Source organism: Rhinopithecus roxellana, chromosome 12, assembly GCF_007565055.1.
Source record: "Rhinopithecus roxellana isolate Shanxi Qingling chromosome 12, ASM756505v1, whole genome shotgun sequence".
Lineage (NCBI taxonomy): Eukaryota > Metazoa > Chordata > Mammalia > Primates > Cercopithecidae > Rhinopithecus > Rhinopithecus roxellana.
The window spans coordinates 27901963-27920234 of record NC_044560.1 but is presented as its reverse complement, the minus strand read 5'-3'; the positions used below and the strand labels follow the sequence as shown (position 1 = coordinate 27920234).

The window sequence follows — 18272 nt, the reverse complement described above, 5'->3', positions numbered from 1 at the left end:
CACACCCCTCCTCGCCCCCAAACCCTCGTGCCCAGTCGTCGCTGTTGTGGTTAAATTCATGTTGTTTACTTTGTGCCCCAAATGCCAGGAGTCTCCCCGCCCCCTCCTTCCCCATCCCTGACCTTCAGCCCGGGCAATCCCGGGAGGTGAGGGAGGCCCAAAGGGACAGAGGCGGCACTCCCGCGCGCCGCGGCCACAGGTGCGCCCAGGCCTCCGGGCTGCGCTCCCCCGGGCCCCGCCCGCCGCGCCCCGCGGTGTCGCCCTCCCCTGGCAGCGGCGGGCGCTGCGCGGGAGGCAGCGGCGCTGGAGGCGGCGGCGCGAGGCGAGCCGGGCGCGGCGGCAGCGGGGACGACCCGGGCTGGAGCTGAGGCCGAGCCGAGGGCGCCCGAGCCCCCCGCCCAGCGCGTCCTCTGGCTGCGCAGTGCTCAGCTCCGGGCCCGCGGAGACATGAACGCCCCGCGGCCCCACGCACCCCGGGCGCAGCGGCCCGGCCCCGCGGCCCCGTGATGGGCTCCTGCGTGTCGCGAGGTGAGGGGGCTCGGCCGGGGGTGGGGGGATCGGGCGCCGGGGACCCGTGCAGTCCCCTCGCCGCTGGGAGACCTGGGGGGTGGGGCTGATGACCCGCCCTTCACGGCCCGGCCGCACCCCCGAGGACGCGGCGTCCTGAAGGGGACAGGGCTGGGGACGGTAGGGGGCGGGGAGCAGCGCAAAGAGCGCACGTGCAGAGCTCACTGCATCCCCGCCCCGGTTTGCAGCCCCGCAGGTGACACGAAGCAGGGTCCAGTGCCGCGCTCTCATCCCTACAGCCACACACCCCCTGCCGGGTGCCTGGGAGGGGAGGGAGGCTCCGGTTCATCCTGGCTTCCCGGAGGAACTGCGGGGCACGGGGAGAACTAGCAGACCTTCCCCGTCCCACCCTTCCCCAAGACACAGGCCTTGCCAGCTCACCCCCACAACCCCTTCCCACGTCTTACCGGGTGCCCCCATCTGCAGAGCCCCTGAACCCTGTTGTCAGGAAAGGGTTAATGGTGGGGAACAGGTTATAAAGAAGGTTCCCCTGCCCCCACCTTTATCCCTAATCCTCCTCCCCACCCCATCATTGGTCAGGGGACAGAAGAGCCAGAGCACAGCTGATGTTCCCAGTTACCGCCTGGGTCTTTCTTGTGTCTGACCTGTCACCCTCTGCTCTCCCTGAGGTGGTACCCAGGGAGGTGGAGGGACCTGCCCTTCCCTGGGGGACCAGGGCAGGCCCTGGCCTCTTCTATCGGTGAGTAGGGGACACAGAGTCTTGCACAGAGATTGGGGGATGGGCAGGTTGGTCTTTGGAGCCCCCTACCTCCACCCCCACCCATCACCACCAGCTTTCCAACAGGCCGCTGGGCAACATTTTAGACAAGTGATTGGGCTGAGCCCTTCTCCCACCTTGGTCTGTTCACCCCACAGTGGGATCAGGGGGGTGTGGCTGGGAGTGGGGGTGGCTTTGGCCTTGGTTCAGGGTCTGCAGGCTGAGGCCAAACCCACTGACCACCACCACACCCATCAACCCTAGTAGCTTACCCAGAATAGAGGGGACCTTGTCCTGGGGGTATTGAGCAGGCAGCATAACGCCCTTCCCCCCATCCTCTGGACCCTAAGGGCTTCTATTCAGGAGTTCCTGTGGGCATTCAGGTAAGTGGCTCAGGATGTCTCTGGGAGGTATCAGGGGCGGAATCACGGCTGGGGAAGGGGAAGGCACAGGGTTAGGCTGTGTGAGGTTCCTTTACTTATCTATGCATTAAGCTGATATTAACATGATAGCTGCCATGTGCCAGGCACCGTGTGCATGCTGGGCATCCAGCAGGAAGCAACCCAGCACAGCACCTGGTCCATGAGTCCTGCAACCTAGTGGGAGGGGAAGGGAGTTTGAAGAGTGAGGAGTGCTAAGGATTCTTTAGGAGCACCAGGCTCCAGAAACCCCAAAGATTCTAGGCAGTCTCTGGCTCCAGGTGGAGGGGATCTGAGTGTTTCCTCAGTGGCCAGGTCCCTTCCCCTTCATTTGGCCACCCCATGCCAGGCACCTTGGGGTCCCAGCCCCAGTGGACTGGCATTTGAGCTGAGGACCCACTGAGCATGGGACAGAGGCTAAGGAGGAAGAGACGCCTGCTAAGGTCACCCTGAGAGGCTGGGGCCCAGGTCCTCTGACCCCACACCTGGGGGTCCCTCCACCGCCCCCTCTGCCAGGGCTCTTTGGGGCCACAGCAGCCAAGAATGCGCTCCCTCCACTCTTCCTTCTGCAGCCTGGGCTTCCCCAGTGCCCCCCAGATCTAGTTGTATAGTCCAGCCTTGTCCCCCTCCTGAGAAGATGGGGCCCTTGACAGTCTCAACATGCACCCAAAAAGTTGGATTGAGGTGAAAATAATATGGGGAGCCATGTGGGCAGGGGCCAGCCAGGGTCCCAGAGACGCTGGGTGGCTGCATCACTGACCCACCCAGTTCTCTCCTCCTCACTGATGCTCTCCGAGCGCATACTAGTCTGAAAGTTTTAGGCAGATAAAGCTAGTTTGGGTTACATATGAACACAGTCCTCGTCTTACGAGTGGGAAAACTGAGGCAGACGGCAGTGGAGAGACTTGTCCAGGGCCACACAGCTAGGAAAGGATAAGCCAAGATTTAAACCATGGCATGCTGACTCCACAGGCTGGGGCCTCAGTCTCTGCACTCACAGCCAGCCCTCGGCCCTGGTGCCTGCAACTGTCTACTCTCCTGGAGCTGCAGGCTCCTGTGGGCTCCTGTGCCCCCACCTGGCCCCTGCACTGGCAATCAATTGCTAATCGTAGCCTCTGAGTGCTAAGTGCCTCCTAGGCCAGGTAGGCACTGCTGCAGAAGGAAGGGTGAAGGGAGTGCGTCCACCCTTGGCCAAGGCCAAGGATTGCAGGCCTCCGGCTGATGCCCATACTGAGCCCAGAGCTTGCACCCAGCTGGGGCCATCCAGCCAAACCCCAAAACCTAGGTCAGGCCACACCTGGGAAATTCACCCCATCCCAGCATTGGCAGCAGTTAGCATCTGCATACTTGGTAGAGAGGCTAGGAGTGCAGAATAAGAAGCAGGGCTCCACCATTTACTAGCTCTGTGACCTCAGCAAGTGACTTGACCTTGTGTGTGTATCTGTGTTCCCATCTCTAAAATAGGAATTATAATATTATTGATGTCATAGGGTTGCTGGGCGGACTAAATGGCTTAATTCATGTAAGGCGTTCAGACCAGTACCCAACACATAGTAAGCACTCATACATATTAGCTATCGCTCTCATTTTTGCTTTTAATTTTAATATTGTATATATTATAATAGAGATAGGCTCTCACTATGTTGCCTTGCCCAGGCTTATCTCAAACTCCTGCCCTCAAGCCATCCTCCTACCTCAGCCTCCTGAAGTGCTGGGATTACAGGTATGAGCCACTGTGCCCGGCCTTTAATTTTTATTACCTGTCTGTGCAGACAGCTAATGCAGGCCTTCATGGCTGAAAGGGGAAACCTACGGAGGTTTTCAGCCGCATCCTGCCTCATGGGAAAGGCAGTGGGTGGCAGGCACTTGAGGTGTTGAGGACATTGAGAAAGTGATTGGGACCAGATTGAGGGAACAAATGCTGTTTCCAGGAGCTATTTTGTGTTCATTATCTATTTTTAAGCTACCATTTGTTGAGCGCTTATCCTGAGCCGGGCTGAGCCTTTGCTCTCCTGACCTAGTTAGTTCTCATTCAACCTTGTGACAAGGGACATGGGGCTCAGAGAACGGGAGGGTCTTCCCTCAGGTCACATGACCAGGGCATGGAGAGGCAGGACTTGAATCCACGTCAGTGCGACCCCAGAGCCTGAGTGTGGAAACCCTGTCCTTTGCTTTCTTATGTCCCTATAGAGAGAGAGGTGCTGTGGCTCACGCTTATAATCTAAACACTGGGAGGCTGAGGTGGGAGGATCACTTGAGGCCACGAGTTCAAGACCAGCCTGTGCAACATAGTGAAACCTCATCTCTACAACAAAACTTTTAAAAAGTTAGGTGTGTTGGTGTGCGCTGGTAGTCCCAACTATTTGGGAGGCTGAGGCAGGAGGATAGCTTGAACCCAGGAGGTCGAAGCTGCAGTGAGCAACATAGTGAGACCTCATCTCTACAAAAAAACTTTTAAAAAATTATCTATGTGTATTGGTGTGCGCTGGTAGTCCCAGCTATTTGGGAGGCTGAGGCAGGAGGATGGCTTGAACCCTGAAGGTCGAAGCTGCAGTGAGCTGTGATTGCTCCACTGCACTCTAGCCTGGGCAACAAAGACCCTGTCTCAAAAACAAAAAGAGGTGCTCAGTATATGGCCAGTGCTTAGAAAAACAACCTCTTGGAAAACTTGAATGGTCCCTATTTGTTTGGGGCTCTGCAACCAGTGGCAGTCTGTATGGAACAGAGGGGAATATTTGCCCTGCTTCTCTCCAGTTCCAGGGGCTCAGTACCTACTTCATGCCCTTGGTGCCATAACCACACTGCCTGCCCACTCATGCCCCAGTCCTCTCCTCCAGGCCAACTGATCAGCCTCCTGGCCCCACCTTGGGGGTCTCCAATGCCCTGGGGGTCGGTGGGGTCAGGGGTGAGAGTAGAAACGAGAGACCGAGAATTTTCTTCTGGAAAATCAGACATCTGGTCATGCCTGGGTGAAGGCACAAGCTCTAAGGGGACTCACCAGAGCCACCCATAGCTTCCAAGTCCTGAGCAGTCCTACACCAGGGACTGAGGAAAGGGTAGGTGGGACCTTGCCCTTCAGGAGCTCACAGGCTGATGAGAGAGGTACAGCTTTGCCCGTGGAGTAACCTAATGGGGGAGGCAGGATGCCTGAACCCTTGGAAGGATGACCTGAGGACCCTGTCTGGAGATCAGCCCTGTTTAGTGGTTGGGGCACAAGCTTTGGAGTTTCACACGGGCCGAAGTGTGACCCACCCTCATCTCTGCTGCTTATTAGTGGGTGACTTCACGTAAGTGATTTATCCTCTCTGAGCCTCTGTTTTCCTATCTGTAAAATGGGCATAATACCTACTTTGCAGGATTGTTGTGTGGGTTAAATGAGAGATCATGGGTGAATAGGCCTAGGACAGTACCTGACACAGTACTGTCACACCTGCTCAGTAAACAGTGGCGGCAAATCACTGCAGGCCAGACTTTGGCCATTAGGGCCACAGGTGAGGGAGTCACCTGATCCAGCAGAGGCCAATCTGGGCAGGTTGCTTGGGGGAGGTGAGGCTAGAGCAAGATGTTCCCAGAGACCGGGTCACAGGATGGGAGGGAGCCTGGGGAAGGAAGTGGGGAGGAGCAGGAGTGTGTGGAAGTCCCGGGGAGGAGCCCATTTTCTCTCTCCATCCTTGCACAGGGAGGGAAAGGGACCCCTTTGGATAGCTCTGAGCTGAGCCAACCCATGGATGAGCTACTGTCACGGCTCAGGTGACCCGTAAACAAACGTCCTGGGGAGGAAGGGGACACTCAGTCCACTCAAGGCCTGGCCTCTGCCAAGCTCTGTGACCTGCTGCCCTGGTAGTGATTCAACAGGCAGAGAGGCCAAGGACTCACCCTCACGGGCTTCCCTCTGCGGAGCCTCCAGGGCCAGCTCCAGCCCTGGGGACAGGACCAGAGGAGTGGCTGACCAAGATGTGTCCCTTGTCCAGAGAGAGACACTGAGGGGAGAGGGGTGGAGCGGCTGCTGTCTACGGACTGCTTGCTGTGGTAGGTGCGTCGTCCCTGCTGCAGCCCTTTCCGGGCTGGTATTATTTCACAGATGAGAATCCAAGGCTCACAGGGGCTAAGTCGCAAGCCCACCCCCTGAGCAGAAAGTGAGAGTTGGGACTTAAACCCAGCTCAGGGACTGTAAGAGGAATGCCTTGGCCACTTATGTTCTCTTCAGAGCCAAGGGCAAAGCCCGACGCGTCACAGCTGGGCAGTACATACCCGGCAATGGTTGGCTGGAGGGGCCGCATCGGCTGCAGGTCCCCTGAGAAGCTGAGCGGAGAAGCCCGAGGCTGGCCGGGGAGGAGCATCAGGGGACACTTAGACCCCAGGCTGCTGCTCAGTTCCTGTGTGGTTTCAAGAGGATGTTTACCCTCCCTGGGCTGCTGCAGAGTCAAACATGGTCCCTCTCTGCCCTCTGGGGTACAGAGCCCTGGGAGACACTCTTGGGGTAGATGGAAACCATGGTGACTAATGGGCTGGGACACAGAGCCCCAAAGAACGGCTTAAAGGAGTTGGAAGACCCTGAAGCAGATGAGAAGAGCCTGAGGGGTTGTGCTGCAGACTCACCCAAGGATCAAGCAGAGAAGACGAGTATGGGAACTGCAACAAGAGGGGTTTAGGCTGGACATCAGGAGGAACTGTCTGGGAGGTTAGACTCTAAAGCAGTTTGAAGAGGAGCTGGCATAGGAAGGCAGGAAGCACCCTCAAGATGCAGAGGAGAAGCTCTGGTTGAAGACAGAGCGATGGAGGAGGCATCTGGTTGACACCCTCTCCTTGAAGGATCAAGATGGCCCTTTTCAGGTTGCCATGGCAACCAGAAGCCTGTCACTGTTGTGGACAGAGGAGGTGGGGGAGGGAGGGGGCAGGTCTGAGAAGGGAACTCTGACCTTGAGGTCAGGAGAGTAGGATGTGGACTGAAAGAAAGGGGGTGTCCTTCTGGGAGAGGGAGCCACAGGAGCAGGTGCTAGCGGTCCCCTCGGGCTGCCTCCCAGCCCCCATGCCACATGACACTCTGTGTTTTTCCAGTTGCCAGTGGTGACGTGGCCACCAGTCCCAGCTGGGCGAAGAACAGCCTGTGATTTCACCCTGGGCTGGTTCATTACCTGACGTCCCCATGGCAACCAGCCTGTGACATCACGGGGCCAAAGTCCTCAGGGGGAGCAGGCAGCTTTGGCGAAGACACCCGAACCCCAACTGAGGTGGGGAGCCAGGCGGACTGGGGAGGGGGTGGGAGCCAGGAGTCCTCCAAGCCCACAACCATCTCAACGAATGACCTTGTTCAAGTCATGCCTCTGCCAGGCTTTGGCATCACCATCAGCCTCCGCCGTGCCCGGCTCCCCTCCCCATCAACCTCACTCCCTGTTCTGTGGCTGGAGAGTTGTAAAAAAGCTTCAGGGGGTGACCAGGGGTCCTAGAAATACCCTAACGCCTCTCAAGTTCCCAGGGTCAGCCTATGGCCAGTACCATCTGTCTGTACCTTGGCAGGCCCTGGCTTGTCCAGGATGTGCAGAATTTCCAGAACCTCAAGATTGGCAACTTGCAAACTTTTTTGACTGGACCCATAGGAATAATATATTTTGCATCATGACCCAGAATACACACACAGAAAATTTTTACTGTGTGTGTGTTGTGCACACACATCTGCACAGACTTGTGTCTGCATAAACAGAAGCTTCATAAAGTAATACTTAACGTGACTTGCAGTAATACTTAACGTGACTTGCAGTAATACTTAACGTGGCTCTGATATTTTCCGTTCTATGCCATTAAAATAAGGCCTAATCAATAAATGGCTGCATGACCCATTGAAAGATGCACCCCCAGTTTGAACATTGCCTTTGAAGGGCCTGGACAACATGGCCTTTGTAGAAATGGAGGCCCTGGAGCCCAGAGAAGGGCAGGACTAGCTCAGGGTCACATAGCGGGGACTCAGGAAAAAGAACAAGATGAGCTGAGTGCTATGGTGTGCAGGCACACAGCTCAGCCCACATGATCCCATGTGGTGGGATCTCCTCCTTAGGCCTCTCACCTCCTTAGGCCTGCCTGGGTCATGGATGGAGTGGTCAGTAAGATCTTTCCTTGGCTCCAGTCTCTGCCTCCAGCCTCCCTTACTAGCTCACCTGCTTACCTTTGGGTAGATCCCAGAAACTTACGGTCTCTTCTGCAAACTAAATCTAAACCAGTTGGGATGAAAACTTTAATCTCAGGCTGGGCGCGGTGGTTCACACCTGTAATCCCAGCACTTTGGGAGGCCGAGGTGGGCGGATCACTTGAGGTCAGGAGTTCGAGACCAGCCTGGCCAACATGGTGAAACCCTGTCTCTACTAAAAATACAAAAATGAGCTGGGTGTGGTGGTGGGTGCCTGGAATCCCAGCTACTCGGGAGGCTGAGGCAGGAGAATCGCTTGAACCTGGGAGGCAGAGGTTAGAGTGAGCCGAGATCGCGCCACTGCACTCCAGCCTGGGTGACAGAGCAAGATTCTGTCAAAAAAAAAAAAAAAAAAGAAAGAAAGAAGAAAGAAAGAAAAAGAAAGAAAGAGAAAGAAAGACAAGAAAAGAAAAGAAGAAGAAGAAAGGAAGGAAGGAAGGAAAAGAAAGAAAGAGAGAGAGAGAAAGAAAGAAAGAGAGAGAGAGAGAGAAAGAAAGAAAGACAGACAGGGAGGGAGGGAGGGAAGAAAGGAAGGAAGGAAGGAAAAGAGAGAAAGAAAGAAAGAAAAAGGAAGAAAGAAAGAAAGAAAGAAAGAAAGAAAGAAAGAAAGAAAGAAAGAAAGAAAGAAAGAAAGAAAGAAAGACAGACAGACAAAAGGAAGGAAGGAAGGAAGGAAGGAAGGAAGGAAGGAAGGAAGGAAGGAAGGAAGGAAGGAAGGGAAAAGAAAAGAAAAGGAGTCCTTAATCTCACCTCCAACTGAATGCCCACCTTCCCCTGCCGGCTAGGGCTGGTGACCTGCAGGCCACAGTGGGATCTCTACCCTGCTGACCTCTGTCCCCTCTTGGCATTCCTTTTTCCTCTGGCATGCTGGGGTGTGGCATGAGGGATTTCAGAGAAAGGGTCAAGACTTGTTATTTTATCAGGGGCTTTAGGGTCTCCCTTGACCAACACCGGCTCACTGTTGAGATGTCTGTGTGGCAGGCACCCAAATATTCATGCCTTCATTCTTACCCAAATATGCAATGAGTGCCTATGTGTGCCAGGCCCTATGGCAGGTGCTGAGATGGCTGTGGTGAAGGAAACAGACAAGGGGCCAGCCCTTGCAGAGCTCATATTCTAGTGAGAGTCAATGAATGAGATGGACACTCACGATGAGGAGGGAGATGGGAGCTATGTCCCAAACAGGATGGGGACCGAGAAAGGGTCGGCTGTAAATCAGACCATTGGGGGAGGCCTCGCTGAGGTCCCAGCATTGGAACAGAGACCTGCGTGGAGTGAGGGAGTGAATCCCTGGGTGTCTGGGAGGAGGGAGCTCCGGACGTGGGGAGGAGACCGCCAGTGCAGAGGCCCTGAGGCAGGTGTGTCTGGGCAGCTCTGAGGATGCCCCAGGAGAGGGATCAGGGTGGCCGGAGGGGAGTGAGAGGAGACAGTGGTGGGGGTGAGGTGGAATGGGGTCCTGGATCTCCCAGCTTAGCCTGTGTGAGTTCTCTGGGGAGCCATCTGGGTGTGGCGGGGGTGGTGGAGGCTGCTGACTATAGAGCCCCTGTCATGGAAGGCCTGACCTGGCTTGACCTCTTCCATTCCCTGCCCATCTTCCCTCTCCTCCTAAAGTGTTCCCCTTGCAGCATGGGGGCTGTGGTCCCCTCACCCTGCAAGCAGCCCTCTTAGCAGTCCCAGTGAGGCCCAGCCATGACTCCTTCCTAGTTGCCTGCTTTGCTTTGAACATCTCACCATCCTTGCCATAGCACAGGCTAGAGGGCTGGCTGCTTCCCAGCCCACCCCGCCCCCACCTACCCCCACCTGCTGTCTCTCACTGATTATAGAGATATTTAACTGGGGCCTCGTCTGCCTCTGCAGGCATCCCACATTTCTGCACATGATCCTCTGGGAACCTCCTGTTAGCATGTGGGGAGATGTGGTTGGTTGGAGTCAGAAGGATGGTTGATGGCTGGGGTTGCAGAGCCCGTTTCGGCCACATTAGAGATGGGGTCATCTCCGTCCCCACTGGCGACAGTGGCTTGCTTGGAAACACAGGGGCTTCAAGGCTTCCGTGTTCTCAGTTTTGGATCCCACTAGACAATTCCTGAAGAACAAGAACAGTCTCGCTCAATGGCCCACTCTACAGATGAGGAAATGGGTGAGGGGAAGGCACTTGCTCAGGTCTCGTAGGTGGTAAGGGTGGAACTGGGATTTGGACAGGACAGTCTGGCTCCAGGCCCTGACCCGGAGAGCTTTGGAGCAGCTCCTCAGAAGCTGCCCCTGAAATGAGGATTTGGGTACAATTGATATGAGGTGAACCTTCCAGAGGACGCCAGTAGGGAACGGAGCGAGAGGAGGATAGAGAAGGCCAACCAGGCAGTGGGGTGGTCTCAGGCCTGGCCTCAGCCTCATCCTGCAGGGTACTCTGGAGGGCAAGTGAAGGGGAATTTTCTGATCCCAGACAAAGGAGTCCTGCAGCTGGCAGTCACGGGATTGGGGCTGCTCCAGGTGGGGCCAACAGAAATTTACCCAGGGCAGCCCCTGTAGAAAGAGCCACAGGTGGTGCCTCTTAGAAGCCATGCAGGGCATGGGGGGCAAAAACAGGAAAAAGGAATCCAGGGGAATTGGAGGCAGCACCCATATGGTCCCCTAACCCCAGTGACACAATCTGGCCTAGAGCATAAAGTCCCTCCGCTGGCGGGCAGAGAGTAAGCGCAGGGACCATTGTCTTTCAGGGAGGGAGGATGCCTGCAGCAGGGGAGCCCTGGGAGAAGGGAGCGGGGAGACCTGGAATAGACCTAGGAGAGGGCTAATAGCATTTGCCGGTTTACTGGGTGGTCCCCGGGAGAATGGGGGAAGGCAGGACCCTGAGAAACTCCTAGAGTTGTAGTTGGTGCAGTGGGGGACACGGGGGGAGGTAGACCCGGATTTGGGAGTCCTCTTTTGCCCAGGTGTGCTTGAGGTGTCCCTTGGGCATCCATGTAGAGAGCTGGAAACTCAGTTGGGAGCTCAAGTGAGGAGTCAGGGCTGGAGGTGTGCACATGGGCAGTGGGCAGCAGAAACACGAAGGTGAGGCCTCCTGGGGAGAAAGGGTGGTGAAGGGCCAGGGCGGAAGTGTGGTGCCAGCCAGTGGGCAGGGGTGAGCCAGGGAGGAGCCACAGAGGGGACCCAGGACAGCAGCCAGAGAGGCCGGAGGCCAGGATAAGAGCGAGGCTCAATAGGGCGGGCAGGCTGCACAGCTCTAGCTCCAAGAAGAGGCTGGAGCGGCCCCCATTAGAGTTGGCCCCATGGAGGTTCCTGGCAGCTTGGCAAGGGCTGCCTTATGAAAGCCTGCTTGGAATGGGGGGAGGAGAACTGGAGGACAAGGAAGTAGAGGTGGGACACAGCTCTCTGCACGTCCGGCGAGAAGGGAGCAAAGGAACGGCTAAGTTGCTGGAAGGAAACAGTGGTCACAAGCTTCTCAAAAGACAGGAGATGCTGGGATGCTGATGGCCCCACCCAGTGGTAAGGGAACAGAGGCGTGAGAATGTGGGAGAAGGTCCAGAGCCCAACAAGCATGGCAGCGTATGCGGTGCTGGCTGAACGCTTCGAGGCGGACGGAGTGGAGAGAGCAGTGACTCCGCAGGAGGGAGAACAGAGCCCCTGAGGCGAGGGCAGGGGCAGGACCCAGCCCTGGGTAGATGGGCCAGAAGGTCTTGGGTGCAGCAGGAACAGCTCTTCCTTCGTTGCAGGAGAGAAAGGCGATGATGTGGGCAAAGGTGCAGGCAGGCTCTGGTGATTTGGGTGGAAAGATCCAGGTGACACCTTTCCAAGGATCCTGGACCCAGTGAGGGAGGGGCAGAAGCCCCCAGCAGTGTGTGGGGTAGGGGAGGGAGTGTGTTTCATGTCTGAGAAGGAAAGTTGGGGTGAAGTTGTCAGCCTGGCAGGAAACAAAGGCAGCAGGAAATGGAGAAACAGGGAAGGATCCGGGCAGCATCCCACAGGAGGCTGGGGCTACAATCTAGCACGTGGCAGTCACTTTCTCCAGAAACATTCAGCTCCTCAGATCAGATCCAGGCACAGGGCAAGAGGGTCAGACTCAAACCCGGGTGAGAGGTAAGGGCATCTGCGAGAGAGAGCTCAGAGGCCGTGCCGGAGGGTCAGCCGGGCCAGGAGCAAAAGAGGAGCTAGTCGGGAAATACCAGGGCAAATGGATTAAACGTCTCCACGAGGCCAAAAACATGCTGGAGTGTGGGTGCTAGAAATTGCGAAAGGGGGGTAAAAAGAAGATAAGGCCAGTGATTCCCACTGAAGGGCACAGGCAGGAGGACATCTGGCTGGACCCCTCCCCTGCTGGGGACTTGAGTCGGCTTCCTCTACAATGATGCTGGATAAAAATAAGGCCACATCCATCTTATGGGGGGACCTTGAACACGCCTTGTAAGCAAGAGAGGGCCGGGCTTTGCTGAGTTCCTCCTCTTGCTCTTATTTCCAGACCTGTTCACAAGTGCCCACAAGGACTGCCCCATGCCCCAGGGCACGGACCCCTTGAACCCAGACCTGCCCTCGGACCACACTCCCACCGTGGCTGTAGACCATGTCACTGGCAAGGTAACTGGTTGCTCCTCATCCCTGTGCTGCCTGTGCCCCAGTTCCCGGCCTGTCCCTTACAGTTTCCCGCAGGGAACAGAATCCATTCCAGTCTCCTTCCTTCCCTGCCAAACCCTCTTCTCCCTGCGGGACCAGGGGCCCTAAGGCCTGGTATTCAGCAGCATGAGAGGCTGGACTGGGCTGAGCATCCAGGGGCTGGACCAGGCTTGTTTAGAAGACCGTCCATCCTGAAGGTCTTCCTGCACAAATTAACTCTGCCTTGCAGACAACACATTCTGCTACCAGCCCACTACTCCTGAGCAGCCTCACGAATGTTATATATAAGTTATGTAATATATATAATTATATATTATAATTTATATAAATTATATATAAAAATTTATATTATATAATAAAAATATATTATATATAAGTATATATAAAATATAAATAATATATAAGTATGTATTATATGTAAATTGTGTATTATAATTTTTATATACTATATTATATATAATTTATATGAATATAATTTATATATAATATATATTGAAATTTTATATATGTTTCTCAGTCCAGATTGATTTAGAAGATGTCACTAAGGATCACAAAGGACCCCAAATTCTGGTGCATAATTTCCACCCTTGCCTTAGGGTCTGTGGCATGAACTCATCAGTTGATGTAATTACCATTCCCCCTACCAGCACACCCCTCCTGCTAAGCACCGCACTCAGCTCTCAGCCTCCATTATGTTATTTAGGCCTCACCACAACTCGTGAGATGAATGACATTGTCACCATTTTGCAGAGACATGTTTGGCAAAGTGAGAGCCCACACCCAAGCCCGCTTTATAAGCTGCCCCCGCTGCCTCTCCTCCCAGCACCACTGTTGCCCCCTTCTTCTTTCTCTGCATGCCGGGGGACACCAGAGCATGACCCATGAGAGGACAGACCCAGACCTCACGGAGCACCAGAAAGCTGACCCCCATCCCCACCCACGGCCGCAGGACTCGGGCCATCTGCTGGCACAGCGTGCCAGGCCCTACCTGATCCTCTCTCTCCTCTTGTTTTAGGACAAACAGATGGATTTCTGTTGGGATCCTTGGCAGGTCAGTGCACTGTGTGTCCCCCAGTCTAGCCAGCCCCAGCTGACACCCCCATCCCTCTATCCTTTGTGCCCAGCCCAGGCACACAGTCCTGCTGGCCCTGGGGGAGAGGAGTCTGATGAAACAGTGGGTGGGGGTGGTCCTGTGGGAGTTGGTAGGATCTCCCTGATTTGAGCTGCCCTGTCCCTGCCCACTGGCCAGAGGACCTGGTGGTCTGGGACACAGGGATGGGTAGTGGTGCTGGAGGGATGTTGGCCAGCAACCTGGCCCACCCTGCTCACTCCTCCTGCCCCTTCCTCCAGAGGTGCTTCCAGACCACCAACGGCTACCTGTCCAACTCCAGGTCCTGCCCCAGCAACTACAACGTGGCAGCCCTGGCCACCTCGTCCCTTGTGGGTAGGTTCTGGCTACTCTCCTGCCCTTGGAGAATGCACAGTCCCACCGTAGACCCTGGCTGTGGGAAGGGCACAGCTGAGTTGCAGGTGGGAGGACGGCAGCCCTGTTGGATTCTCTATTTTCTAAATGCTAGAGTCAATGCTGGGTTATGCGGGTCACCAGGGGACCAGTGGCTCAGGGTTCTGTTTCCATGAGTTAAACTGCTAGGTTCTCAAGAAGCTCTGCGGAGGTGGGGCATAATTTTTCAGATGTCTGTCTGGCATGGTCTCCCTGCCTCTCTGCCAGTCACATCACCTTAGTTCAGGTTCCCTGGAGGCAGAGCCTGACACGGCATGACTGTGCAGGTGATTCCCTGGAGACTGGCCCTCAAGAGAAGCGAGCAGGCAGCGGGGGAGGCAGAGGGGGCTGGGGAAGGGGTTCAGCAGGAGTCTAGCCCTGCCCACCTGGTCCCACTGGGAGCGTGGGAGCACGAATAGTACCCCAGAATTGATGGGGCTGGACTTTATATTCCCCCATTGCTGCCTCACTGGCTGCCCCTGGGGAGGACTCCGCAGCCTCCCGGCATCTCCAGGTGAGGAGGCTCCCAGGAGCTCAGGGTGGTTCTCCAGATAATGGTGTGAGCTGACAGCAGCAGCACCTGAAGCAGCTGGGCGTGGGCTCCCAGGCCAGTAGAGGGGGTTTCGGTGGCCACCACAGCATCAGGTGGCCCCAGCACTAAATCCCACCCAGCTCCCCTGAGGCCCCTGGGGCCCTCCCTCCCCACATTGGCCTGTGCCTTTCCTCCATCTCCAGCACCTTCCTCCACCTCAACTGCCCATCAAGGGCCACTTGAACCCCCACTTCCTACAAAACATCCTCTCCAATTGCCAACACTCCCCAACTAAGTGGGTGGGAGGGAGAGTCTCTGTTTTCTTCCACACTCCCATCTTTCCTGTTTTCCCCACTCTCTAATTACCTTTGTGGATACTTCCTCCTACTTAAATATTGCCATTCCTCACATCACATCATGGCTTCGGGGACCTGGGTGACTCCCAGATCTGTTCTCAGCCTTGCTTAATGGTGGTGCTGACCCATTCCTGGCAGCCTCCTCTCCATTTTACACATCCAACAGCTCTCCTCCCAAAGCCCCCGACCCCTCCTCTCTGTCTGCCCAGCCCTTGCCAGGTGTGTTACTGGGTCCCTGCAGTAACCCCTAATCCTCCAACTGGGGTGTCTTCCTAAACAGCTGTGCTAACTGCTCACTCTCTTGCTCATTACCCTGCTGGGGCTCCCCACTGCACAGGAACGTCTGAGCCCTCCACCTCATTCTCCCCAACCCTGTTCTGGCCCTGATCAGCTCCCCACTTCTCCTGTCACCCGGTCCTAGTGTGGACCCCATGTCTCACCCCAGCTACTCCTGAGCTCACACCAGACTCTTCCATGCCTTCATCCTCTTCTCATCACTGAAAAAGCCTCCAGTCTTGCCTCCATCTGTTCAAACCCTACCCACCTTCAAATTTCAATCCCAGGTCCCCTCTTCCAGGAAGCCTTCCCTGCCTGCTCTACCCACCCAGGTCTCACCTTCAGCAGAGCTGGCAGGCTACAGAGATGCTCTCTCAGAATGTATTTAATGGATCATGGAGAAAGCTGGGGACTCATGAATGGTCCTCGGGTGGATCTCCTTGGGCGGAAGGGTCTGAACTTAGTCAGAAAGGGAGTGAGGGGTGTGGGCGATCTGGGGAAGAAGCACCCAGTGGGTGGGAACATGGACTAGGGGTAGGATGCTGGGAGGAAATGTGGATGCCAGTGGGTGGGGGCATTGAGGGGAGGGGGCCGCAGAGCTCAGAGGGTTCAAGGCAGGAGTGAGAAGGAGGCTTTGGAGGACGGGAAAAGTTAGATGGGTATAGGCCCTTGGGGAGGTGTGGGGCACTGATGGAGACCGTGGCACACTGAGGGAATGTGGGGTACAGGCCACCGGGTGGGCCTGAGGCATGGAGGCCAGGCCCTGGGCTGGGTCTTGTGTCAGGACAGTCACCCAGATGCCCTCCATGCCCCAGGGGTGGTGCAGAGCATCAAGGACCACATCACAAAGCCCACGGCCATGGCCCGAGGCCGCGTGGCCCACCTCATCGAGTGGAAGGGCTGGAGTGCCCAGCGGGCAGGCTGGGAGCTGTCCCCAGCTGAGGACGAGCATTACTGCTGCCTCCCGGATGAGCTGCGTGAGGCCCGCTTTGCTGCAGGTCAGTGAGGAGGGGGACTGGCCAGGGCTCTGTGGGGGTGAAGCTGGGACCTTGGGGGGCCCAGATCACTGCATGGGCATTGTCTGGGCAGGAAAAAATAATAGCAAAGGGTGGGGGGCTGTTAAGTGAGCATTCTTGACCACTGGGGCGTGGATGGGCAGCGCTGAGAGGCAGCCACCCTCCAGCCTGTCCTGGAGCAGCTCCATCAGGCACTGAGGCTGTCCCCACCCATCCCCCACCAAGCCAGATCTCGCTGTCCCCCCAGGGGTCGCTGAGCAGTTTGCCATCACAGAGGCCACACTGAGCGCTTGGTCCTCGCTGGACGACGAGGAACTGCACCCCGAGAACAGCCCCCAGGGCATCGTGCAGCTCCAAGGTACAGCCCAGGAGGTCCGGGGGCGGGGGGGTGAGCAGAGCGGAGCTGAGGCTGGATGCCTGCCCACCACCAAATGCAGTGTGACCTCGGCCAAGCCCCTTCCTTTTCTCAGCCTAAGTTTCTTCATCTGCAAAATGCGGCAGTGATCCTTGCCCTGCCCATTGCCCGGCAGTGCCAGGAGCAGGAAGGAGAGAATGAGCACAGTGGGGGCGGGGATCGAGTGCTTACCGCACTGAGGGCTGTGCACCAGGCATCTCACGGAACCCTCACAGCAGCCCTAGGGAGGGGGTCCTGTTGTCCCCATTTTACAAATAAGGAAACAGAGGCACTCAGAGGTTCAGACACTTACTCCAAATGACACAGTTAGAAGTGTCAGAGCCGGATCTGAAACTTAGCACCAGACGCAAGCAACCGCCTTTCTAGAAGCCCAGGTTACTATTGAGGGCTTCAAGGAGCCTTGGCCCTGGGGGAAGCCTGCACTTAATCCTCCCTGACAGATGGAGAGGGACGGGGAGGGGACAGAGGCCCAGGGGAGCACTGGTTGTCCCAGTTCTCAGAGAGCACAGGCTGGCTCCAAGCCCACTCTTGACTCCTCCGTTTACTGCCTCGAGGAGGAACCTGGGGCTCAGAGGGTTTTGGTGACTTGACCAAGGTCACAACGCTCGCCAGTCACACAGCTGGATTTGGAGGCAGGTCTTCTGCCCCTTGCCCTTTCTCACACCCCCAGAGAGGGCGAAGAGCCGCATTCGGGACGCCATTTCCCCGTCATCCCGTTGCTTTTCCAGATCTGGAGAGCATCTACCTTCAGGACAGCCTTCCCAGTGGCCCCTCACAGGATGACAGCCTTCAGGCCTTCTCCTCACCCAGCCTCTCCCCTGAGAGCTGTCCCTCACCTGAGGAGACCCCCGGCACCGCTGGCATCCCGCAGCCCCCCAGCTCAGAGCTGCAGCATCGGCGGCGGCGGCCCAGGCACCAAGGACCTGAGGGTGGGACGCAGCTACCGGGCTCCCTCCCCTCCGTGGACAGCGGTTCCCTCTGGGAGGAGGACGAGGTGTTCTATAACTGAGGCCGGGGCTGTGCTGGTCCAGCACCTGCTCACACCATGACCTCGCCTGGTGGGCAGTCCAGGCATATCTGGATCCCGGGGTCCAGGGCAGGGCATCTCTTGACCCCTTGGGTAGGCACAGGGTAGGTGTGGCAGGGATGGGGCCAGCGCTCATCATGGCCTCTCTGTGCCTCGGCAGACCTGCCCCAGCAGTGGCAGCCATAACCCCTCCCCCTTCATTACTTCACTCAGGTGGGCACCTTCCCCTGCAGGGTGTCTGCCCTCAGGGAACTCAAGGACTCTCAGAGACACCAGGGCAGCCTGGCCCAGAGGAGCAACTGCCAGGCCCCCAGGACAGCTATGGAGAGAACTGAAACCCACTTAGAGTGGGGTCTGGGAACCCTGCCTGTACCTGGGGCTCAGTCCCTCCCCACTCTCTCTGTGTGTCTGACCCCAGCAAAGGTGGGGTGGCCACTTCTGGTAGCTCAGCCCCTGCTCCCCGGCTATCCTCACCAGGACATCTGTCTCTCTAGAGTGTCTGTCTGTCTGTTCCTCCCTCTCTGAACTTGCTTCCTCGGTGTCCCCTGCTCCTCGCCCCTGGGAGCCCATTCTCGCTCCTTGCAGCTCCCTCCCATCTCACTCAAGGTTCTCTGAGGACGTTAAAGTGGTCGATTCACCCTGGATGACCTTGGCCTGGT

General features: G+C 56.7%; 1 protein-coding gene across 2 annotated transcripts; it reads left to right on the top strand.

Moving 5' to 3' along the window:
* The first annotated feature begins 287 nt into the window (after positions 1-287).
* Positions 288-18257, top strand: LOC104674267 (protein FAM131C). Of its 2 annotated transcripts, none has more exons than XM_030913021.1 (7): positions 288-528; positions 12339-12454; positions 13506-13541; positions 13841-13934; positions 15971-16153; positions 16419-16529; positions 17315-18257. In XM_030913021.1, the coding sequence occupies exons 1-7, from the start codon at positions 507-509 to the stop codon at positions 17593-17595; spliced, it is 843 nt and encodes a 280-aa protein (XP_030768881.1). In that variant the 5' UTR covers positions 288-506; the 3' UTR covers positions 17596-18257. The 2 variants fall into 2 exon arrangements, with proteins under 2 accessions (XP_030768881.1, XP_030768882.1); XM_030913022.1 differs by lacking the exon at positions 288-528 and adding an exon at positions 13008-13060 and having other exon boundaries at positions 12405-12454.
* The last annotated feature ends 15 nt before the right edge of the window (positions 18258-18272 follow it).

Excerpts from the sequence above, each read along its gene's own strand:
- LOC104674267 (XM_030913021.1), top strand. The coding sequence starts at position 507 with ATGGGCTCCTGCGTGTCGCGAG. Across the intron at positions 13,935-15,970 it reads GGCCACCTCGTCCCTTGTGG|GGGTGGTGCAGAGCATCAAG; the intron begins GTAGGTTCTGGC and ends TCCATGCCCCAG. Across the intron at positions 16,530-17,314 it reads GGGCATCGTGCAGCTCCAAG|ATCTGGAGAGCATCTACCTT; the intron begins GTACAGCCCAGG and ends TTGCTTTTCCAG.